This window comes from Planococcus citri, chromosome 1 (assembly GCF_950023065.1).
Source record: "Planococcus citri chromosome 1, ihPlaCitr1.1, whole genome shotgun sequence".
NCBI lineage: Eukaryota > Metazoa > Arthropoda > Insecta > Hemiptera > Pseudococcidae > Planococcus > Planococcus citri.
Genome location: NC_088677.1, coordinates 16,303,195 through 16,326,280, shown reverse-complemented (window position 1 = coordinate 16,326,280; position 23,086 = coordinate 16,303,195). Strand labels below are relative to the sequence as shown.

Below are 23,086 nucleotides of genomic sequence, written 5' to 3'. Positions count from 1 at the left end.
ATGAATTTAGAATTTATCATTGTTTTACTAATAACATGGTGAGTTGAAAATTTTACATAAGGTGCACCGGGGGAAGTCAGAACGTTTTTTCACAATTTCAACTTTGATCAGCTGTTACTCTCGTACTAATGAACCAATATGGCTGAAATTTGGTATGTAGGTTCCCATAAGGGTTCTTAACCTATGGTGAAAATTTCAGCGCGATTGTCGCAGTAGCTTTCGCACAATCGAATAAAATGTAACTTGTTCTGACTTACCCCACTTTGGGGTAAGTCAGAAAATCTACAAATTAATTGGTATTATTAGGATTCGACCCTGATCGATGCGCAATATGTCGAATAACATGTTTTCGAGGTCGTAGAATCCAAATCTGGAGTTATTTTTTTTGTAGGAGTGGGGGGTGAGGCATGGGGAGGGGGCAATTCTAAATTTTTCGTACATTATTGTGTAATATGTCGATTGATATGTTTTCAAGGTCGTAGAATCTGAATCTGCAGTTATTTTTTTTGTAGGAGTAGGGAGTGAGGCGTGGGGAGAGGGAAAATTTTGAATTTTTCCTACATTATTGTGTAATATGTCGAATAATATGTTTTCGAAATCGTAGAATCCGAATTTGGAGTAATTTTTTTTGTAGGAGTGGGGGGTGAGGCGTGGGGAAAGGGAAAATTTCAAATTTCTCCTACATTATCGTGTTATATGTCGAATAATATATTTTCTAGGTCGTAGAACTCGAATCTGGAGATATTTTTTTTTTGTAGGGGTGGGAGGTGAGTCAAGGGGAGAGAGAGTAAATTACAAATTTTGCCTATATTAATGTGTAATATGTCGATTGATATGTTTTTGAGGTCGTACAATTCGAATCTGGGGTTATTTTTTCGCAGGGGTATGAGGCGAGGCAAGAGGAGAGGAGAAATTTCAAATTTTGCCTATAATATTGTGTAACATGTTGGTTGATATGTGTTCAAGGTCGCAGAATTCGAATCTTGAGCTAGTTTTTAGGGTCGAGTGCTATTCAAGTATCACCGTTTGGGGAGAGGGCCCCACCCATGCGAACCTACGACTCACCTTCCACCTTCACCATAAAAAATGACTCTGGATTCGAATTCTACGACCTCGAAAATATATTATTCGACATATAACACGATAAGGATAATGTAGGAGAAATTTGAAATTTTCCCTTTCCCCACGCCTCACCCTCCACTCCTACAAAAAAAATTACTCCAAATTCGGATTCTACGATTTCGAAAACATATTATTCGACATATTACACAATAATGTACGAAAAATTTAGAATTGCCCCCTCCCCACGCCTCACCCCCCACTCCTACAAAAAAATAACACCGGCGAGCCTTTATATTTATTTACTAATGTTTGTTAGAATGTTCATTTCATCTTCAATGCTTCATTTTTATGAAATTTAAGGAGTTGTGATGGGAATCTGGCTGGAGTCGTGAGAGGAATCTGGTTGGAGTTGTGAGAGGATCCTAAGATGAGTCGTGAGTGGAATCTGAATCGGAGTCGCGAAAGGAATCGGAATCGAAAATTACGATTCGGATTCGGATTCCTATATCTGGCGAATCTGATAAGCGGAATCGGGACTCAAAATTTTGTGGAATCACACCATTTGGAATCCGATTCTCAAGCTCCTGGAATCGCGCCAACTCTGACCGAAATAAATTATATCGGTTTAGGTTTCGGTTTCACTCAATCTGCTTCATTTTTATTGTTATGGTTTTTTACAGTTTTTAAAAAACCTATGAAATTTCGGTTTTTTGTTTTCAGTTAGGGTTTGAAAATGGCTAAAATTAGGTTCTTGTTTGGGTTTCGGTTACGGTTTTCGGTTTTTTGCGGTTAAGGTTAGCACCCCTGAACCAGCTCACGTTACCTGGGACTGGAGACTGGAGAGAACTATGGCTTGAAAACTAACATTGAAGCACGCGGTGCTTGATGCGTCATATTGTTTAAAAACTACAAAGAACTCCAATGAAGTGAATAATTTTACTTTCGAAAAATACCTGCAAAGTTTCTGGTATGCAACTCCAAATACAAAGGGGATGGGGTAGTGGTCTAGCGGTGCGCACTTGTTTTTCATGTGATCGTCTCTTCTTATCAGTTTTCAGTTATCATAATTATGATTTTTCATTCTGTATTCTTATTCTGTTACTGTAACATGGTGCCTTATAGAAGTTTTGAATTGAATTTAAGGTAAATATTACGGAAATCACTGAAATTATTATTGCATGTCTTCATTTTCGTGTATGAACTATGAATTATAATAAGAAAATCAATGTTCACAGTTGACCATGAGCCATCACGTAGATGATGTAGAGATTCTTGACAGTATAGTTGAGATTGAACTGATGGAAGAAGAGAAATCTGAAAATCAATGTTCACAGTTGACCACGAGCAATCACATGGAAAATGTAGAGATTGTTGACAGTATAGTTGAGATTGAACTGACAGATGAAGAGAAATCTGAAAATCAATGTTCACAGGAAAATGTAGAGATTCTTGATAACATAGTTGAGATTGAGATGGAAGAAGAGAAATCTGAAAATCAATGTTCACAGGAAAATGTTGAGATTCTTGACAACATAATTGAGATTGAGATAGATGAAGAGAAATCTGAAAATCAATGTTCACAGTTGACTATGAGCAATCACGTGGAAAATGTAGAGATTCTTGGCAGTATAGTCGAGATTAAGATGGTAGAAGAGAAACCTGAATATACCGACGAAGAAAAATCAGAAGAGGAGGAAAGATCTAAAGATAGCGATGACGATAGTGACGAAGAAGATAAAGACACGGAAGAACAAGAAGAGGACGAAGAAGAGGAAGAAGACTATTATTATAGAAAAAGACGTTGGGATTACTATGACGATCACGTATGCAAAGAGTGCAAAAAGTGCAAAAATGATAACTCTTATGGTGAGTTCAGTGTTCAATCATTTGAAATCGATATTTACTTTCAAATCTTTGAGAATCCATTCTAATATTTAAATTTTTCCACAGGGTTTCTTACGATAAATCCGGTAATTCTTACCAACGTTCCCAAATTAATGGATATGGCTTCTGTTACGGTCGCGGCTACTCTATGGAATCACGTCAACATACCCAGAGCTTTATCCAAAGTAACTGACAGATGTGCAAAAAGTACTGAGAAATGGAATACCTTGTGCCGAAACGTAATCGCATTAAGCGACCAATTACCTGTTCCGAGACCTATCGCTGAACATATCGCTGGATACGTACGTATAATGACAGACCAAATACCCGCTTGGGTATCATATCACTACAGAACGATGTTTTTGAAATACACTCTCGATAAATTCGTCTACAGCCTGGTTTATCACATTGCTTGGTATCCTACTGGTGCGATCAACTGCGTTCAAACAGCTAGAAATATGATGACGTCGTTAAGATTGAGCGATGTTGAAAAATTCATATTTTTGTCCGTGTATTGTCTGAAAGATGAAATGGATCGGATGTCGTCGTCGTTGTATTCAGACAATATTCGTGATTATCCGAGCTTCCAAGAATGTCCGATGATTTTTTATTGGTATTGTTTTTATAGAAACAAATTGTTCAAGATAAGCCAGACTAATGGTTACGATCCGAATCTATCGATCGATGTTTATATGCTACGTCATAGCAAAGTTGATAACTGGTCAGCCAAAGAATACTTTTTCGATCGGTTGAATCTTGACGAGCAAGTCCGAGAGGCTATTTGGCTAATTGACAGACATGACTCTATTTACCAGAAAGCAGTGATGTTGAAACTGAATGAAATACAGCGTGAACACGTTTACATGGAACGAGCTACGCAAATAATTATGAATTACACTCGTCCTCGTATCGATTCTAGATTTATTCTTCAGACGTGGTTCGAAGCTCGGAATTTGATGAGCCAAGATGATTTTTTGACTATATTTCGAGAACTGTTAAGCTCAGGAGTAGAAGATGTCCTTTTAACGGAGATTTGGACCAGTGCTAACGATGATTTCAAACAACACGTAGTTGGTGTCAACGATCATGAAATCGTTAGAAAAGTATTAACAGAATGGAAGTGGCGCGACGATTTCAATGAATTCGTATTTGTTTTGTTACACGATTCGAGTTCGTTGATCAAAAAATCAATCGCAACCAAAACATTTTTCAACACCTATTGCGAAAGATTGATATCGAACAGTAAACCTAAAGTGCTTCTTCAATTGCTGGAATTTTGTTTGCCCGATGCCAATGATTTAGCTCAGTTTAAAATGAACTTCGTGAGTAATTCAGAATCTAAATTTTTCAACACCCTCTGCGAAAAATTATTGACGTATAGTCAATTTCAAGAACTTACTCAGTTGCTGGAGTTTTTTCTTCCTGACGCCGAAGATTCGCTGCAGTTTAAAATGAACTTGGTGAATAATTCGAGCCATACTATTATCAAAACACATTGCAAAAGATTATTAACCAGCAGTAAACTTCAAGAGCTTGATCAATTACTGAAATTTTGTTTGCCTGATGCCGACCATTTGGCGCAATATAAAAGGAACTTCGTGTACGGTTGGGAGTCTCATTTTTTCGACGCCCACTGCGAAAAATTATTGACGTACAGTCAATTTCAAGAACTTACTCAGTTGCTGGAGTTTTTTCTTCTTGATGCCGAAGAGTCGCTGCAGTTTAAAATGAACTTGGTGAATAATTCGAGCCATACTATTATCAAAACGCATTGCGAAAGATTATTAATAAGCAGTAAATTTCAAGAGCTTGATCAATTGCTGGGATTTTGTTTGCCTGATGCCGACCATTTGGCGCAATATAAAAGGAACTTCGTGTACGGTTTGGAGTCAAATTTTTTCGACGCCCACTGCGAAAAATTATTGGTGGACGGTAAATTTCAAGAGTTCGACCAGCTGCTGAAATTTTGTCTTCCCCACGTCGAGGATTTTCATCAGTTTAAAATGAACTTCATGTATAAGTCAAACCATAAACTTATCAATACGCATTGCGAAAACTTATTAATGAACCGTAAATTTCAAGAGCTTGATCGACTACTGGAATATTGTTTGGCTGGCACCGATAATTTAGCCCAATTTAAAGTAAAGCTAGTGCGGAATTCGGAGCAAGTTAGAAAAACGTGCTTGAAGTTTTACTCTACTGGTGATTTGAACGGTGTGAATTATTATCTCAACCAGCTTTTAGTCTCGTATCCTGATGTTATAGTCGAGTACAAAAAGAATTTGATAACATCGTCGGACGGATTCACATTGTGTGTTAGTATTATGGATGCTAGTGCTACAGTTGACGTCCTGAATATGGTCTTGGAAGACAGTTTGACGGATTCGATTTTAATAACCGAGTATAAAAAAAATATGATTTTTTCACCCGAGGCTACTACTAAATTGCTGGAGTTGTTGAATAATAAACGTTTAGACGCCGTTCAAATCTGCATTGATCGTTATCTCACTTCAGCCGATGATAAGAAAGCGTTGAAGAAACAATTAATCGGCGGCGATAGCGGCGATATTACGAAGATGATGCAGACGGTATTGCGTAATAATGATGAATCGTATTTGCAAACCGTTTTAATTTGGTGTTTCGGAAATGAAAATGCCATTCAAGAGTTTAAACGCACGTTACCCCTGAATGCGATTTTCATCAAGATGTTGAAAGATTGTGTGTTCAACGAATACAACAAATTTTTGACGCAATGCGATTTTAAATGGTGCCAGGTCAGCGATTTCAACGTTCTCGATCGGTTTTTAAATTGGTATTTCCAGTCGCCGGATCAAGTAAAAGAGTTCAAAATGAAGGTTATTCATTCGTATTCGAAAATAGATATGTTCCAGACTTTTTTGAGAGGAAATCGAGGCGATATGCAGTTGAGAGTAATATTAAAATGGTTTTTCAAAAATGACACCGCCGAAATTGCTAAATTTAAAAAGCTTGGTGGCAAAATAACACAACTGGTATGATTTAAGATTGTAGCTGTTTGGTTCGTTTTACACGTTGTTATAGGTTAATAAGTATTCTTCGTTATAATATTTTAAACAAAGTAATTAATATCTAGGTATTATTTTTGCGTGTATGTTGTCCTTGTTTTTTACTTTTTTAAATTGTGAGTGAATTGATGTATGTAGTAGCAATAATACGAAGTACCTAGATAGATATAAATTTCTTGTTCTGTGTGAGTGTCTTTTGTCAAAAATTGACTTAATGTAGGTATTATTTATTCATATTAAATACCGTCATTGTCTTCTTAAAAAGTTGAAATTTGTTTCGATTCTTCGAATGAAATTAAATTACCACGAATACAGTTCTGTTAAATTTATTATGAATGAAATATTATATCGTTTTGTGACTGTGTATAGCATTCTTTTTTCGTTCAATCTCAGATTTTATAGTTGCATATGAATTCTTCCATGTAGGTAAAATCAAGAACCAGAACAATGGCCAACTTGTGATGTCGAAAAATTCGTTTACAATTTTCGATGATCTCTGTCTCACTTGGTAAAATGGAAAACAAAATTCTCGATAGGTAAATTGTAGCACAACGATTTCATTTGGTAAAATTTTAAGAGAATTTCATTTTTCAAACTTTGGAACTGCTCAAAAATATTTCGAACTATTTTCAATCGATTCGGGATGTCGAAAATACAGTACCAATTGAGGGTCTTGGTGGAATATGGGCGTTAGAAAAAAATGGCGATTTGAGAAAAACGCGATTGAAGTTTTTAAACCTATAAGGCTTAAGCAATACTTAATTTAGAGCTTCGCGGTTATCTACGTTTTTTTTTAAAGCTGGAAGTGTTACCTTTCATTCCCCTTACTCAACTTTGAGACTCGGTTACATTAAACCTTTCAAAAAAGCGATTTTCGAAACTGTTTTAACGCCCTTATTCCATAAATGCACTTTCCAGAAAATTTAACACGATTTTAATCATCTTAAGTGATGATTTCTGAGATGCTGATTGCTGAAAAGAGTGATTATCGATTTTATGAATGAAAAACACCGAACGTAGAGCTGTGAAAGTTTTTAAAAATGAACTTTACAGAACTATAGAAGTTTCATAGTCAAAATCATAATATACACTGATACAAATAGCACAATATAAAGACACAATATCTCTAATCAGAATTGAGAAATGAAATGATTAATAAATGAACTTGAAAAATTTAAAATTTTCGCCGACTTGATTGTTGATTTCTGAAACTACAATTACACTCAAAAAATTCGCAACGATTTTAATACCACCACATCTTCTCAATTTATTTATCGATTCTCCATTTTGCAATGAGATGATTTAATTCTCCATAGCTCAAAAGCTATAGAATTGGTAATAAGCTTTTTGCTACGTAAACTTACCAGTTTAATTGAGTTCGCATGAAAAAACACGCAAACCTAACCCTATCATTGTAAGAGAACGCAGCAATCGATCGAATTTTGCTACAGTTAGGTTAGGTTAGCAGAATATCGATCGGATTTTGCTATAGTTAGGTTAGGTTAGACTTCGTGTATTTCCGTTAGGTTAGCCTTCGGGCAATTCCGTTAGGTTAGGTTAGCGTTCGTGCAACTCCGTTAGGTTAGCCTTCGGCTATGTTCGAGTATCGAGTACTTTGAATAGATTCGTTCATCAGAGCTTTTCCAATTTCCATGTGTAATGAAGATATGGAAACGAAAATGAAATTCTGACGAAGAGATAAAATCTGAGCCCTGAGGATTTACATGTGACCGATAAAAATTGAAACTGAATGAATGAATGAAGTGATTTCGTGAGCTTAATTGAATTTTACTTTTACTATTTTGATGCTTGATTGTTCGACTTCGATCGTAAATCTTGTAATACCAGGTAAACTTCGCTAATCATTTTCAACTCCATTATTGCACTGTCTTTATTTCCCTCGTGTGGTAAGATGCCTGATTGAAGTTCTTAGTTCTCAGATACAAATCCAATCATGAGTGATTACGACGAAAGCGTAGTGATACAAGAAACACCAAATCGTTATGATTGCGAAGAAGAAGAAGACGAGGACGAATACTATTACCGTCATAAAAGACATAAACGCTGTTACGATTGTTATAATTTCGAATGCAAAAAGTGTAAAGTTGATGACTCTTATGGTGAGTGGAATATTGAATCGTTTGTTGATTGATTGCTTCAAAATCTCCCATATGTTAATGTATTACTTACATCAATTGTTTTCAATAGAGTTCGTCTCAATTGATCCGGTGATTCTGACCAACGTACCAAAGTTACTGGAAATGGCTTCTGTCGCGGTCGCTGCTGCTTTATGGAATCACGTCAACATACCCGAAGCTGTTTATGGTGTAAATCAGAGATGTGTGAAAGATACCAAAGAATGGAGTGCTCTGCGCAAAAAAGTTATCGAATCGGTCGAAAAATTACATCTACCGAAACCCAACACCGAGCAAATCAGTAACTACGTTCGTAAAATGGCGAACGAAATAACTGCCTGGGTGTCGTATCATTATAGAACGGTGTTTTTGAAAAACGGGCTCGATAAATTCGTCTATAGTTTCGTGTGTCGCATTGTTTGGAATCATAATGGTACCATCAATTGTGTGAAAACAGCCAAAAATATGAGGCCATCGCTCAGATTGAGCGAAGTTGAAAAACTCCGATTCTTGGCAGTGTATTGCTTGAAAGACGAAATGGACCAGATGTCGCCGTTATTGTATTCGAACGATGTTATCGATCATACGATATGTTACCAGAACCCTATGATTTACTATTGGTGTCGTTATTTTCGAAACGAATTGCACAAAATACCCACGACTTCCGAAGACAATCCGACTTTATCCCTTGACGTTAACATGTTCCGAAATAGTAAAGTTGACAATTGGTCATCCAAACAGTATTTTCTCAATCGCCTAAGTTCTGAAGAACAAGTACAGCAGGCTATTTGGTTAATTTATGCTTATGGTTCCGTTTACCAGAAAGCAGTGATGTTAGAATTGGACGAAACACAACGTTTGCAAGTTTACATGAAACTAGCTACCAACATAATCTTGAACTATACTCGTCCTCGTGTCAGTTCCAGGTTTATTCTGCTAACTTGGTTCGAAGCTCGTCATTTATTCAGCCCCGATCAGTTTTCTATTCTGTTTTGCGACCTGTTGAAAGCAAAAATCAATGATACCGTTTTAACGGAGATTTGGACCAGTGCTGCTGATGATTTTAAACAGCACGCGGTTTCTTTCAATGATCACGACATTCTGAAAAGAATATTATCACGCGAAAAGTGTCAAGACCGTGATTTTATTTTCGTCTTACTGCAGAATTCCAGCGCTACTGTTAGAAATGCCATCATGACGGAAATATTTTTCAACGTCCACCTCGGAGAATTATTAATGAATAGTAGATTTCACGGATTTAATCGATTGCTGGAGTTTTGTCTGCCCAACACCGAGGAATCGACGCAATTCAAAATAAACTTTGTGAACAATTCGCAACATGTCAGACATATCTGCTTGCAATTCTATTCCACCGGCGATTCGAATGGTTTGAATGATTTTCTCAAACAGCTTTTAGCGCCTTATCCGGATATTATAGTCGAGTATAAAAAAAATCTGCTGACTTCGGTGTACGGCGTCAATCAGTGTGTCAAGGTTATGGATAGAGAAGTTGATGTCTTGAATACGATTTTTGAAGTCAGTTTACCAAACGCGAGCTCTATAACCGAATTTAAAAGAAGCATGATTTTTTCACCAACGTCTATTACCAAATTGAAGGATTCAATAATTAAGAAACGCGTGAACGCCGTTCAAATGTGTATCAATCGTTTTCTCACCTCAGATGAAGATAAAAACGCCCTGAAAAAGAAATTGATCGGCGATACTATGGAGCCGACACTGATGCAGGCCATATTACAAAACAACGACGCATCGTATTTGCAAGCTGTAATGATGTGGTGTTTCGGAAATGAAGACGCCATAAAAGAGTTTAAGAACTCGTTAAACGTGGAATTGATTTTCATCATTATGTTGAAAGATTGTGTGTTTTGCCAGTACGATCGTTATTTGACGCGATGCGAATTCAAATCGTGCAAGCTTAGCGATTTCGACGTTATTGAGCGGTTTTTAACTTGGTATTTCGAGTCGTCGATCGAAGTGAAGAAGTACAAGGTAAAGATAATTAATGCCTATCATCGGATAGATATTTTCGGTACTTTTTTGAGAGGAAACAGAGGCGATCCGCAGTTGAGGACGATGTTGGAATGGTTCTTTAAAAATGACCCCGAAGAACGTGCTAAATTCAAAATGCGTGGTGGAAAAATGACTCGTCTGTTGTAGGCAGTATTTTGCGTTGTTGGTTTGGATAGACTCGACTCTATTCTCAGTGTTTCGATATTGTTGATTTTACTTACATGTTTTAAAATTAGATACATTAGGTAGAGTGTTGTTTTTTCGTGGTGAATTGACGTATTAAATATGTATAGAAATAAGTATTCTGTTTTCCCTTTAACGCGTTATTGTTAATTTTTTTAGTCTTACCATTATATGTTTTACTGTGTGTTTTTCCCCATAAGAATTTACCTACTTTATAAAATATCGTTGTGTAAATGAAAACTTTGATTTTTTTTAATTTTTAATAAAAATTACTGCGAGGTAAGTATATGTTGTTGGCCTGAAAGCTGAATTCGTCTATATTTATTCAATTATCGGAACAATAGTCAACTGTTGATGTGATATTGAAATGCGTTTGCAATTTAGAAAGGTTATCCTTTGACAGAATAAGAAACTGGTAGGTAAGAGTCCAGAACCGGACAAGCTGGCGCGGCAATTAACCCCTTTAGAGTGATTTTTGAACAAATTTAGCACGAAATTGGTTATGCATACGCCATAAAATTTTAAGTAAAATTGTACAGTTGTAAAATTATTTGAAAGTGACAAAACAACCTATCTAAACGTGTGTTGAAATTTCACAACAAATTCAAATATTTTGATGAACATTTTTGTAGCATTTTTAAAGAATTTTGAATTTGATATTGAGTCATTTCGAGATTTCTGAAAAAATATGCCATCTACAGTATGACACAAAAGTAATGCTCGGTAGCTTTTATTTCTAAGTGGGAAGAGCTAGCGAGATGAATGAAGCAGGTTGGGTAGGACAAAATAAGGGCTTTCAAAAGCGGCCTGGAAAATTTCGGGCCCATGCACAAGGTGTCCAGCTGTCCACAAATTGAAAAACCGGTTTGGTCAAAAAAATTCAAACTGGTTTTTATTTGTGCAATGTATTCTACACACTAAGCGACAAAAACGTGATATGAATTTTTTGAAACCGGTTCATTAATTTGCAACCAGTTGGAAAAAATACCCAAAAATTGTAGAAAGAGATAGAGAAAAAAGCTTGAAACATAAGTTGTAATGTGTGAAAAATTGAACTCTTTTCGCGGATCTGATTTTAAAACCGGTTAATTAATTCGCAGCAAGCCATCAAAAGTTACCTGGTTGCAAAAACTAATTAGCCATTTTCAAAACTAGATCAGTGAAAATGGTTCAGTTTTTCATTTTCTACAACTTAAGTTTCAAGCTTTATTCCCTATCTTTAATTTTCAAGTAATTGTCAAAAACTGGTTGCTAAATGCTAACCAATGAACTGGTTTCAAAATGTGATTATACAGAATTGTGTAATTTTTCACCCTCTACAACTTTTGTTCCAAGCTTTTTTCTCTATCTACAATTTTTGGGCATTTTTTGTTGACTGGGTGCAAATTAATGAACCGGTTTCAAAAAATTCATATCACGTTTTTGTCACCTTACTGTGTAGAATACATTGCGCCAATAAAAACCAGTTTGAATTTTTTGACCAAACCGGTTTTTCAATTTGTGGACACCCTGTGCATGGGCCTGGAATTTTCAAAGTCTCTTTTGAAAGCCCTTATGTTTTCCTACTCAACGATGCTTCATTCATCTCTCTAGCTCTAGCTCTAGCTCTTTCCACATAAAAGCCACCGAGCACTACTTTTGTGTCATACCTACTGTATAAAAATGGATTCAAATTTCGTAACAAATTCAAATGCCTTATAGTTATTTCCATAATATTATATGAGCCAAAGATTGGATCACGATTTTTGGAATTTTTGCAACTTGGTAGGTAATCAGAATGAGTTGGAACTTTGATAGAAAATCTAAAATGTCTGAGAAAATTTTGATACGAATTTTTTCCAAGTTGGTTTCCAATTCTCCATTTTTGAAAACGTTTTAGTAATATTAGTAGGGCTATTACATAGGTAGTTAGTTTTGCTGTTTCCATGAAACTGTTTCATTAATTATGGAGAGTAATAGGTACCTATTTGATCTTTTTACTCGCCAGATTTTATGTCAGTATTGAATTGATCAATGATCAGATTAAATCATTTGTTCAGATCTAATTCTAATCTAATCTTTTTCTAATCAAGCGTAATCAGGTCTAAATTTTGATCTGATCATAATCCAATTATATTTAATCAAAATCAAATCATTAATTAAGTCGTATCCAGAACATGTCTGTATCTGACCATAACTGATCAGAAGAATGAGAACTGAGAACTGATTCTGTAAAATGTTGTGTGCAGCAATGAAGCAATATAAATTATAATTTGATCAATGATCACGATACCTTATTATTAATTTCTGTTTGCATTTTTATGCCCAATTTTCGCAATATTTGATCGATTTTAAAAATCTTTGCATCAAACAATCGAAGCCCCTGCCAAAAAACTTGATATGCAACTTGTTTAACCCTTGTTTAAAATTGTCATTTCACCATTTGTTTTTGTTTTTGTCGTAAAAAAAAGGTACGGAAAAAGCGTCTATTCTTCTTCTTTTTACGAAAAAAAATGTTACTTTTCCGTGAAAATGGAATAACAAATAAAAAAACACTGAACTGAAATCTGAAATCTGTAATGAATCACGAAAGAACAAAATTTTCAGCATGAACATTTCCTGCAAACGTTCAGGTATGCAACTCCCTGAACAGAATTCGCAATGTCGATTGCATGTTTTGTTTATTTATTTGCTTTGCTGTTTGATGATAATAAAAATACAGTAGTCGAGTCGAGGTTTTATTCTGTTGGCATACGTTTGAAAATTAAATTTGGATGATCGATTGTGAATCTTGTTAATCCAAGTAAGTTTCGCTTACCAATTTGAACTATTATTGAGTATAGTCTTCGTTTCCTATGTGGCTTTAAAACAACTAAAGTTCAAAATTCGTACTTCGTAGACACCGGCACCATCACCATGAGCGATTACGAAGAAAACATCGTTATAATAGAAGAACAACCACGAGCTGAAGCTGAAGCTGTAGCTGTTAATGATGATGAAGACGCAGAAGAGGAAGAAGAAGTCGATGACTACCACTACTCCGATTACAATGATCGAAGAAGATATGGCTGGTGGCTCAACGATTCTGGCCGTGGACGTGAGCAATCCGAATGCAAGAAGTGCAAAGTTGAAGAGCCCTATGGTAAATTGAATTGAATTGTTTCATAGACTTATATAAATGGTTTCAAAATCTTCTACAAGTTGATTTGTATCAATTTTTTCAACAGAGTTCGTCATAATAAGTCCGACGATTCTAACCAGCGCACCCAGGTTGCTGGACATCGCCAGTGTTACGGTTGCTGCTTCTTTATGGAACCACGTAAATATACCTGCAGCCGTTTTCGGTGTTACTAGTACGTGTACGAAAAAAAGCGCGGAATGGGCTGCTTTAAGTGCAAAAGTAATCGCATTAGTCGTCGAATTGAAACTTCCGAATTCGCTGGCCGAAGTAATCGTGAAATATGTTGGTAAAATGTCGAATGCGATAACCGCTTGGGTGTCTTATCATTATCGAACTGTGTTTTTGAAAAATGGGCTCGATAAGTTGGTCTATACTCACGTGTATCACATCGTTTGGAATCATAATGGTACCATTAATTGTGCCGAAACAGCTAGAAGTATGATGACGTCGTTGAGATTGAGCGAAGTTGAGAAGCTCAAGTTCTTATGCGTGTATTGCTTAAAGGACGACATGGACGAGATGTCTCCGTTGTTGTATCTAAACAATGTTCTCGATTACGTGAGCTGCGAGGAAAATCCGTTGATTTACTATTGGTATCGTTATTTCAGAAATGAATTGAACAAGGTACCTACGATTAAAGTCGACGACGATTCGGAACCATCCATCGACGTTTATATGTTTCGAAACGATAAAGTTGATAATTGGTCAGCTAAACAGTATTTTTTCCAACAACTGGATCGCGTTGAACAAGTTCGAGAGGCTATTTGGTTAATCGACAAACATGGCCTCGTTTATCAAAAAGCAGTAATGTTGGAGTTGGATGAAATACAACGATTGCACGTTTACACGGAACGAGCTGTACAGATAATCGCTAATTATTCTCGTCTTCGTATCAGTTCGAGATTAATTCTGATGACGTGGCACGAAGCTAGCCATTTATTGAGTCCAGATGAGTTTTTGACAATATTTCAGGACTTGTTAAAAGCAGACATCGACGATACTGTGATGAAAGAAATTTGGACTAGTGCTGCCGATGATTTTAAACACCATGTGCTATCTTTCAACGATTACGAAATGGTGCGAAAAGTATTTTTGGAATGGAAAGCGAGCATTGACCCGGATTTTGTTTTCGTTCTGTTACACGATTGTAGCCCGACTGTCAGAAAAACCATCTCTACGACAACCTTTTTCAAAATGTACTGTGAAAAATTATTAACGGAGCATGCGGTGCATGGGCTTGATCGATTACTGGAATTTTGTCTGACCGATGCTGAGGAATCAACGCAGTTCAAATTCAACTTGGTGAATAGTTCGGCACGTGTCAGAGATATCTGCTTGGAATTCTATTCTACCGGTGACGCGAATGGTTTGAATAATTTTCTCAGACAGCTTTTGCCATCTTATCCCGATCTCGTAGTCGAGTATAAAAAAAATGTACTGGATTCGACACATGGCATAAATCAATGTATCAGTGTAATGGATAATGAAGTTGACGTCTTGAATGCCATTTTCGAAGACACTTTACCGAATGCGAACTCAATTGCCGAATTCAGAAGAAGAGTGATTCTCTCACCATCGAGTGTTGCCAAATTAACAGATTTAATTCTTAAAAACCGTTTGGAAGTCGTGCAAATATGTATAGATCGTTTTCTCACTTCGGATGAGGATAAAAACACGTTGAAGCAGACACTCATCAGTTTGAACCTGATCCAGAAAATAATAACCGATCAGGATGCATCATATTTGCAAGCTGTAATGATTTCGGTCTTTGGAAATGAAAATGCCATAACAGAGTTCAAACGTTCGTTATCTTTGTCTTCGATTATCATCAGTATGCTGAAAAAAATTATTTTTTATCGATATAGTAGTTCATCCATAACAGAATGCAGGTTTAGATGGGCTTTTAAGCCCAGCGATTTTGAAATTATAGACCACCTTTTAAACTGGTACTTCAATGAGTCGGAAATCAGAATAAAGGCGTATAAAAGGAAGTTAATTTCTTCTTATAATCAGATAGAAATGTTTAAGATTACACTGAGAGGTAGTAGAGGCGATTCGTACTTAAGATCGACGTTGGCCTGGTTTTTTAAAGACGACGCCGAAGAAAAAGCTAAATTCAGAAGTAGTGTAAGTGGCAAAATTGCTTCTCTGTTGTATTAGACTGTCTGATGTGTTGTTTTAGGTCAAATAGATTTTGTATATTTTTGGTACCTATTATTGTTGTATTTTTTTTTTCGTGGTGAATTTGTTTATCAAAACAGATATGAATGTATAGATTATGTTTTACCATTCAATTTATTGTTAACTTGTTTGTGTTGGTCAAGAATTGACTTATTTTGAATATTACTATCGTGTTGATGAATAAACTTGTTTTGATTTTTAATAAAATTATTACGAAGAATATTGAAGTCAGATTTTTTTTTCAATTTGGAAAAATGCACTCATCACATGTGAGAAAGATTGAAGATTTTTCATTTCTCTGAAATTGCAAATTGCAATATAATGATGTATTTCGAGTTGGTATCAGTCTAAACATAAATTGTGGCTACTTGGGGGGACCCGGAAGGAGGTTCAGTGATTTTTGAAATAAGGCAGTTCAATTTTTTTCTATTAAAAATTATTCATGGTTGATGATGTACATGTAATGACCCAATTTTGAGCCCAAAGTGTTTTAAGAATGCTTAATAAGAATTTTCGACTTTCGTTCGAAATATTTTAATTTCTCATGAAATTTTATACTATTTTTGTAGGATGACACTTTCCTCAAAAATTCTAAAACCTTGGCCGATTTTCAAGTCCAAAATTCGTTGAAAGTGTTTTTGGCTAAATTTTGAGCTTAGAATACATTTTCGTCAAAATATTAACCTATTTTGAAAGTTGAAAAAAATAATGATCCAGTTCTGAGGCTGAGGATAAAAATTCCGGTAGGCATGGTACGAAAAAGAGCACACATGTGCTGTACTCTAATAATTATCGTTTCGCTACAATTTCAATAGGTTTCAATAATCCCAAAAAATAAAAATCATGCTCGACTTTGAGCTTGAAATTCATGTGCTTAAAATTTTTGTGGTTTTCTTTTGAAATTTCAAAGTAGGTAATTTTAAATTTGTTGCGTGACACATTCTTTAAAATAATCATGCATGACTCACTTTTAGTCATGAAATTCAAGTGAGCCATTATTCTCAATTCTGATCAAATCTTTTTGATTTAAAAATTTTCGTTTCTTCGTCAGCGATTTACCACTTGGAGGAAAATAATATTTGATCTTTTAAAATATAGGTAATTAAATCGTTGTTTCATTGATCGAAAACTGATCTGATCAAATCTAATGAGAACTGATCTGAATCTGTAAGTATATCGTGCCTACTGCCTGTAGCAATATAATTTTGATCGTGATACCTTACTTAGGTATTTCTCTACCTAAGTACTTATACAAATTTTTACCGAATTTTCATGCAATTTTCACAAATATTAATTGATCAATCACAAGAACGATCAAACAATCGAAGCCCTTGTAACTGCAAAAATATTCATTATGAAATGAAACTTGAATAGAATTCTGAATTTCATTTTAAAGGCCATGGTCGTAAAAAACTACAGAAGAAACTTGAGCAAATTTTCAAAGTATTTTTATTTATTCATTCATTTTTACAAAAAGAATAATAGAACGTTATCTTTCCGTAAAAAAACAAAAACAGAAAAACACTTTGAAAACACCAATAAAAAAACAAAATTTTCACCATGAGGAATTCCTGCGAACGTTCAGGTATGCAACTCTGAACAGAAAAGTGTTGAACATTCTGCATTCATCATTCACGTAGCGATGTAACTTCTCAAGTTCTCAATCTTCTAAATTTCCATTGTTTGCTGAAATGCGGTAATGCGGATGCTGATGTATTGATATTGAATGGTGATCGTGGTTGTATTTTGTTGGCGTACGTTTGGAAATTAATTGCTGTTTTGATGGTTGGTTGATCAATCGTTAGATATTCTTGTTATTCCATCATTTCCATGTAAGTTTCGCTAACCATTTTGTACCATTGTTGTATTATTGTCTTATTTTTCTATGTGAGTGTAAAATAATATTATGTTGAAGCTCTCAGACGTTCGTTTCGTAGACATCATGAGCGATTACGAAGAAAACGTCGTTATTAAAAAACGAAAATCACGAGACGAAGAAGAAGCCGAAGGCTACAATGAGTACTGTCGACACAAATGTGACTGTTGCTTTAACTATGATAGCTACCGATGCAAGAGGTGCAAAGTTGAAGAATCCTATGGTAAGTTGAATTAATTGTTTCATCTTCTGTATAACCCATTGTACATATTCTAAATTTTTCAACAGAGTCTGTCATATTGAGTCCGACGATTCTGACCAACGCACCGAAGTTGCAAGAAATCGCCAGTGTTACGGTTGCTGCTTCTTTATGGAATCATGTCAACATACCCGAAACTGTTTTCCGTGTTACTGATGTATATACTAAGAATAGCGCGGAATGGGAGGCTTTAAGTGAAAAAGTATATGCATTAGTCGACGAATTAAAACTTCCGAAATCGATCGCCGAATACATTGTTGCATGTGCTTGTGAAATGGCGGACGCTATAACTGCTTGGGTATCATATCATCATCGAACTGTGTTTTTGGAAAACGGACCCGATAAGTTGCTCTATAGTCTTGTATATCATATCGTTTGGAATCCTAACGGTACTATCAATTGCGTCCGAACAGCGAGAAGTATGATGACGTCGTTAAGATTGAGCGAAGTTGAGAAGCTCAAGTTTTTATGCGTGTATTGCTTGAAAGACGAAATGAGCGAGATGTCGCCGCTGTTGTATCAAAGCAATGTTCTCGATTATGTGAGCTGCGAGGAAAATCCTTTGATTTACTACTGGTATCGTTATTTCAGAAATGAATTAAACAAGGTGCCTACGATTAAAGTCGACGACGATTCGGAACCATCCATCGACGTGTATATGTTTCGAAATGATAAAGTTGATAATTGGTCAGCTAAACAGTATTTTTTCCAACGGCTGAATCGCGATGAACAAGTTCGAGAGGCTATTTGGTTAATTGATAAACATGGCATCGTTTATCAGAAAGCAGTAATGTTGAAGTTGGATGAAATACAACGTTTATCCGTTTACATGGATCGAGCTGTGCAGATAATCGCTAATTATTCTCGTCTTCGTATCTGTTCGAGATTTATTCTGATGACTTGGTTCGAAGCTCGCCATTTATTAAGCCAAGATCAGTTTCTGACAATATTTCGCGACTTGTTGAAAATAGGAATGAACGATACCGTTATGAAAGAGATTTGGACGAGTGCTGACGATAATTTGAAACACCACGTGGTATCTTTCAACGATCACGAAATGGTGCAAAAAGTATTATTTGAATGGAAAGGATTCAAAGACCCAGATTTTATTTACGTTTTATTACACGATTGTAATGCGGCTGTGAGAAAATCCATCGCTGCGAAAACGTTTTTCAAAACCTACGCTGAAAAATTATTAATGGAGAGTAGAATTAAAGGGTTTGATCGACTATTGGAATTTTGTCTACCCGAAGCTGAGGAATCGAATCAGTTCAGGATTAGCTTGATGGAGAATAATTCTCATATCAGAGATATCTCTTTGAAGTTCTATTCCACCGGTGACGTGAATGGTCTGAATAAATTTCTCAAGCAGCTTTTGCCATCTAGTCCTGATTTTATAATCGAGTATAAGAAGAATCTGCTAGCTTCGAAGCGTGGCATAAACGAGTGTATCAGTGTAATGGATAATGAGGTTGACATCTTGGAGGCAATTTTCAAAGACACTTTGACGAATGCGAAATCGATTCAGGATTTTAGAAGAAAAATGATTCTCTCACCATCGGGTGTTGCCAAATTGAAAAGTTCGATTATTAACAAACGCTTCAGCGCTGTACAAATCTGTATCGATCGTTTTCTCACTTCGGATGAGGTTAAAACATGGCTGAAGAAGAAAATCACCGGTGAAGGTAATACTATGGAACTGGACCTGATAATGGCGATATTACGTAATAACGATGCTTCGTATTTGCAAACTGTAATGATGTGGCATTTTGGAAATGAAAATGCCATAAAAGAGTTCAAAAGCTCGTTTCCTTTGCGTTCGATTTTCATCGATACGTTGAAAGATATTATTTTTTACCGGCATGATCGTTTAATATCGAAATGCGTGTTTAAAGATGATTTCAAGCCTAGCGATTTCGATGTTATTGAGAGGCTTTTAAATTGGTATTTCGACGAATCGCCGACCGAAGTGAAGGCTTACAAGAGGAAGATAATTTATTCTTATGGTCAGATAGAAGTATTCTGTACTTTACTGAAAGGAAACAGTGGCCATTCGAGGTTGAAATCGATGTTAGATTGGTTTTTTAAAGACGACACCGAATATAGAGCTACATTCAAAAGTCGTGGTAGTAGACTTGCTGCTTTGTTGTAGACTGTTTGATGTGTTGTTTTAAATTGAATAGATTTTGTGTTCTTGGTCACCGAACTGTCGACTAAACTTTAAGTATCTACCTATAGTATTCGTTTTTTTTTTTCGTCGCGAATTGGCTTACCTATCTATACAAATATGAAGTAGGTTCTGACTTCTGTTTTATCATTCAAGTTGTTAACTCGTTTGTTTGTGTTTTTTATATTAGAATATCGTTATCGTGTTAATGAACAATTTTTTTTTCAATTTTTAATAAAATTACTACAAAAAATAGATTTATTATCAAATATTTTCAAATTTTTCCTCTTTTTTTTAACTGAAGATTTTAGGTATGATAACTCGCGGAACTAAATTCATACTCATCTGTTCAAAATAACGTTGAAAATACATTTACTTCTTTCTTAAAAGTTTCTCCTTCGGCAGAATAGGAAACGGATACTCTGGATGTTTTTCGATGCTGAAAAATGTTGTAGCTGTAGTTATTGTTCTTTTTCATCATTGAGAAATGAACAGAATTGATTTATTGTTGTGTTTTAATGATTATTAAGTACTCCGTAATAAAGGAATCTTCTGAACGCACCCTTTTCGATTTGAAATGAAGTCCAAATTCTCGAATTTTAACGAAGTTGTTGATGCTAAAGTTTATTTTTGGCCCTTCTACATCGATTTGAAATTTCTGGAGAAAGTAAGAAAAAAAATCGCTCGAAGCTCCAGAAAGCCAGAATGGTTCAAAACTAAGTAACTTAATTTGGGAGTCGAATTGATGGAATTATTCACAATAGTTCATTTTGATCAACAAAAGTTAAATCTCGGGCCCTTGAAATTGTTTCATTTTTTTTCTGAATTTTTCAGTAAATTACTTTGAGCATCAGAGCATCTAAAATGAAGTTTTTTAGACACGCTATTTCGATCTAGCTTGGTTTAGTTGCGGTTTTCATTTCAAATCGTACAAAGTGAGTTCAAAAGAATCCCTTGTAAGATTTCTGCTTAATTCGAGTTTGCAATTTACATTGTACATTTTACGTATTATTGACCTTACCCAGGAAAATGTTCCTGAAAAATAAGCCTTCGACCATCTTCCCCTCTATCCAAGCTCTTCAAACATTCCATATCTTCATCATCGATTTCAAAATCTTGAACCTAAATATAAAAATATCAACGATTTTAGTAACCTCGAACTTGTTTTCACAGTTCATTAATTTTTTTGTAAAATTTGCTTTCAGGTATCTACATCGAAATTTTCTGCAATTCTGTTCTCATGAACACTTTTTGGCAGCACAACGATTCCTCGTTGGATCGAAAACCGTAGAGCGATTTGAGCTGGAGATTTTTTATATTTCTTGGCGATTTTCACCACGCCAGGGTTTTCCATTATACTCGGAATTGATTTGCTGAAAAATGAAATTAGGAATGAATAATCGTGTAAAGGTAAGTAACTACCCAGGCTAGGTACCTATAGGTTTAGAGAGAAAAGTTATGGGTTAAATTTGCATCAAGATCATCGTTCACCGATCTCAAGTTTCACTATTCGTAAATGGAGTTTATTTTATCAAATATTACGATTTATGAAATAACTATCTACCTACCCTAATAATTGTTTCAAACTTCCAGGAGATCCGAGCGTAGTATGAGCTGACACTACGATGTTATTTCTCTGACAAAAATCGACTAGCGAGGTTTGTTGAAATTCTAAATGTACTTCTATTTGGAGATTAGACGGAGGTATTCTGGCGTTGTCTAAAAGACGTTGAATTTGTCTTTCGCTAAAGTTCGCTACACCGATTGATTTTGTCAAACCAGCGTCTACTAGTTCTTCCAGCGCCTAAATTTTAAAACTTCAATTACCTACCTAATTAAGTACTTATGATGAACGTTTTAAAATTTAATTTCGGCCGGTTCTTATCTCACCCTCCACACAGCTATATGATCGATGTTTTCGAGTTTCAAATTGCCTTCTGCGTCTTTAGGCATCATATTGTCAGATTCGACACCTTCCATCCACCCGAAAGGTCCATGCATTAGATACATATCGACGTAATCCAATTTCAGTTTTTCTAACGATTTCTTCAAATATTTCGGCGCCAGTTCCGCTCTGAGAGCGTTGAACGGTAGCTGCAAAATAAATCAGTAGAATTGTATGTAATATTCAAGATTTGAAAAATGTTGGTAGGTATTTAACAATGATGATATTTCGAAATCATATCTTTATTTATGTGTACCTTAGTCGTGATGAATACGTCTTCTCTATTTAATTTACCCGATGTGAACCATTTTTGCAGAACTTTACCGATGGTGTGTTCGTTAAAGTAAAATGTAGCTGTGTCGATGTGTCGATATCCGATTTCTAAAGCTGTATTCAATGATTTTTCCAGAACGTCGTCAAGTACCTGAAGAAAAACAGAAATCTCAGTTCTTGTTTCCATTCACTACCTACCCAGTTCGATTTATTTTTATATGAAGCAGTTTTGAGATACCATTTACGTAAGTGTAGAGTAATTTGTCACCTACCAAAAAAGTGCCAAGAGCAACGGCTGGAATTTTATTTCCGTTATTAAGATCATAACATATTATATTTTTAAAACTCATAGTTAGTATTTTTTAAGATGTTGTTTATCGTTGAAATACAAAAAGATCATATGAAATTTACATCAACGAGAGTTTAAAAATTCCAGACGAAGACGACGAATGTTTCTGTCGAAACGAAAATTTTCTATTTTCTGGCCGAATATTTTTCTTGTTTTTAATTTCAACTATCAAAAGGTGTTTTGTACAAGGATTTTGTCAGATATTTTGAAGTTTTTTTCCCAGGCAAGATTGAATTTTTGTGAGTGGATTTATCATTAAATGAGATTGAATCCTGAAGTATTCATTTTATTATTTTAAATAAACATACATAATTATGAAATTTTCATTCGTTTGCTAGAAAAATTGCAGAGAAATTCGCTACTTTAGCCAAGCAATTCCTCAGAAACTTTTTTTGTAAAATATGACTTTAAATCTGTACAGTTCCATTAAAAATAAGAAAATAGCATTTAAAAAAATCAATATCAGTGTCATTAAATTGAAATAAATTCCCTGATGAAAGTAAACTTCAAGTTCGAAATGAAATCAATGAGATCGGA

General features: G+C 35.3%; 5 protein-coding genes across 7 annotated transcripts; 4 read left to right on the top strand and 1 right to left on the bottom strand.

Annotated features, from left to right (window-relative positions):
* Nucleotides 1-1,985: 1,985 nt before the first annotated feature.
* Nucleotides 1,986-6,354, top strand: LOC135848830 (uncharacterized). The gene is made up of 3 exons (XM_065368896.1): nt 1,986-2,205; nt 2,298-2,928; nt 3,013-6,354. Exons 2-3 carry the CDS (start codon nt 2,304-2,306, stop codon nt 5,961-5,963), a joined length of 3,576 nt encoding a protein of 1,191 aa, XP_065224968.1. The 5' UTR covers nt 1,986-2,205; nt 2,298-2,303; the 3' UTR covers nt 5,964-6,354.
* Nucleotides 6,355-7,581: 1,227 nt separating this feature from the next.
* LOC135848823 (uncharacterized) lies at nt 7,582-10,649 on the top strand. Of its 3 annotated transcripts, none has more exons than XM_065368862.1 (3): nt 7,582-7,838; nt 7,931-8,110; nt 8,199-10,649. In XM_065368862.1, the coding sequence occupies exons 1-3, from the start codon at nt 7,796-7,798 to the stop codon at nt 10,301-10,303; spliced, it is 2,328 nt and encodes a 775-aa protein (XP_065224934.1). In that variant the 5' UTR covers nt 7,582-7,795; the 3' UTR covers nt 10,304-10,649. The 3 variants fall into 3 exon arrangements, with proteins under 3 accessions (XP_065224934.1, XP_065224955.1, XP_065224945.1); XM_065368883.1 differs by having other exon boundaries at nt 7,583-7,838; nt 7,917-8,110; XM_065368873.1 differs by having other exon boundaries at nt 7,584-7,838; nt 7,924-8,110.
* A 2,255-nt stretch (nt 10,650-12,904) lies between these two features.
* On the top strand, nt 12,905-15,893 carry LOC135848815 (uncharacterized). The gene is made up of 3 exons (XM_065368847.1): nt 12,905-13,121; nt 13,218-13,460; nt 13,546-15,893. Exons 2-3 carry the CDS (start codon nt 13,235-13,237, stop codon nt 15,657-15,659), a joined length of 2,340 nt encoding a protein of 779 aa, XP_065224919.1. The 5' UTR covers nt 12,905-13,121; nt 13,218-13,234; the 3' UTR covers nt 15,660-15,893.
* A 1,343-nt stretch (nt 15,894-17,236) lies between these two features.
* On the top strand, nt 17,237-20,254 carry LOC135848837 (uncharacterized). The gene is made up of 3 exons (XM_065368907.1): nt 17,237-17,512; nt 17,596-17,779; nt 17,845-20,254. The coding sequence occupies exons 2-3, from the start codon at nt 17,623-17,625 to the stop codon at nt 19,965-19,967; spliced, it is 2,280 nt and encodes a 759-aa protein (XP_065224979.1). The 5' UTR covers nt 17,237-17,512; nt 17,596-17,622; the 3' UTR covers nt 19,968-20,254.
* LOC135848863 (aldo-keto reductase family 1 member C15-like) lies at nt 20,223-22,605 on the bottom strand. The gene is made up of 7 exons (XM_065368937.1): nt 22,446-22,605; nt 22,184-22,351; nt 21,873-22,076; nt 21,551-21,786; nt 21,196-21,355; nt 21,004-21,104; nt 20,223-20,421 (listed from the first exon to the last, which is right to left on the bottom strand). The coding sequence occupies exons 1-7, from the start codon at nt 22,548-22,550 to the stop codon at nt 20,355-20,357; spliced, it is 1,041 nt and encodes a 346-aa protein (XP_065225009.1). The 5' UTR covers nt 22,551-22,605; the 3' UTR covers nt 20,223-20,354.
* Nucleotides 22,606-23,086: the final 481 nt, after the last annotated feature.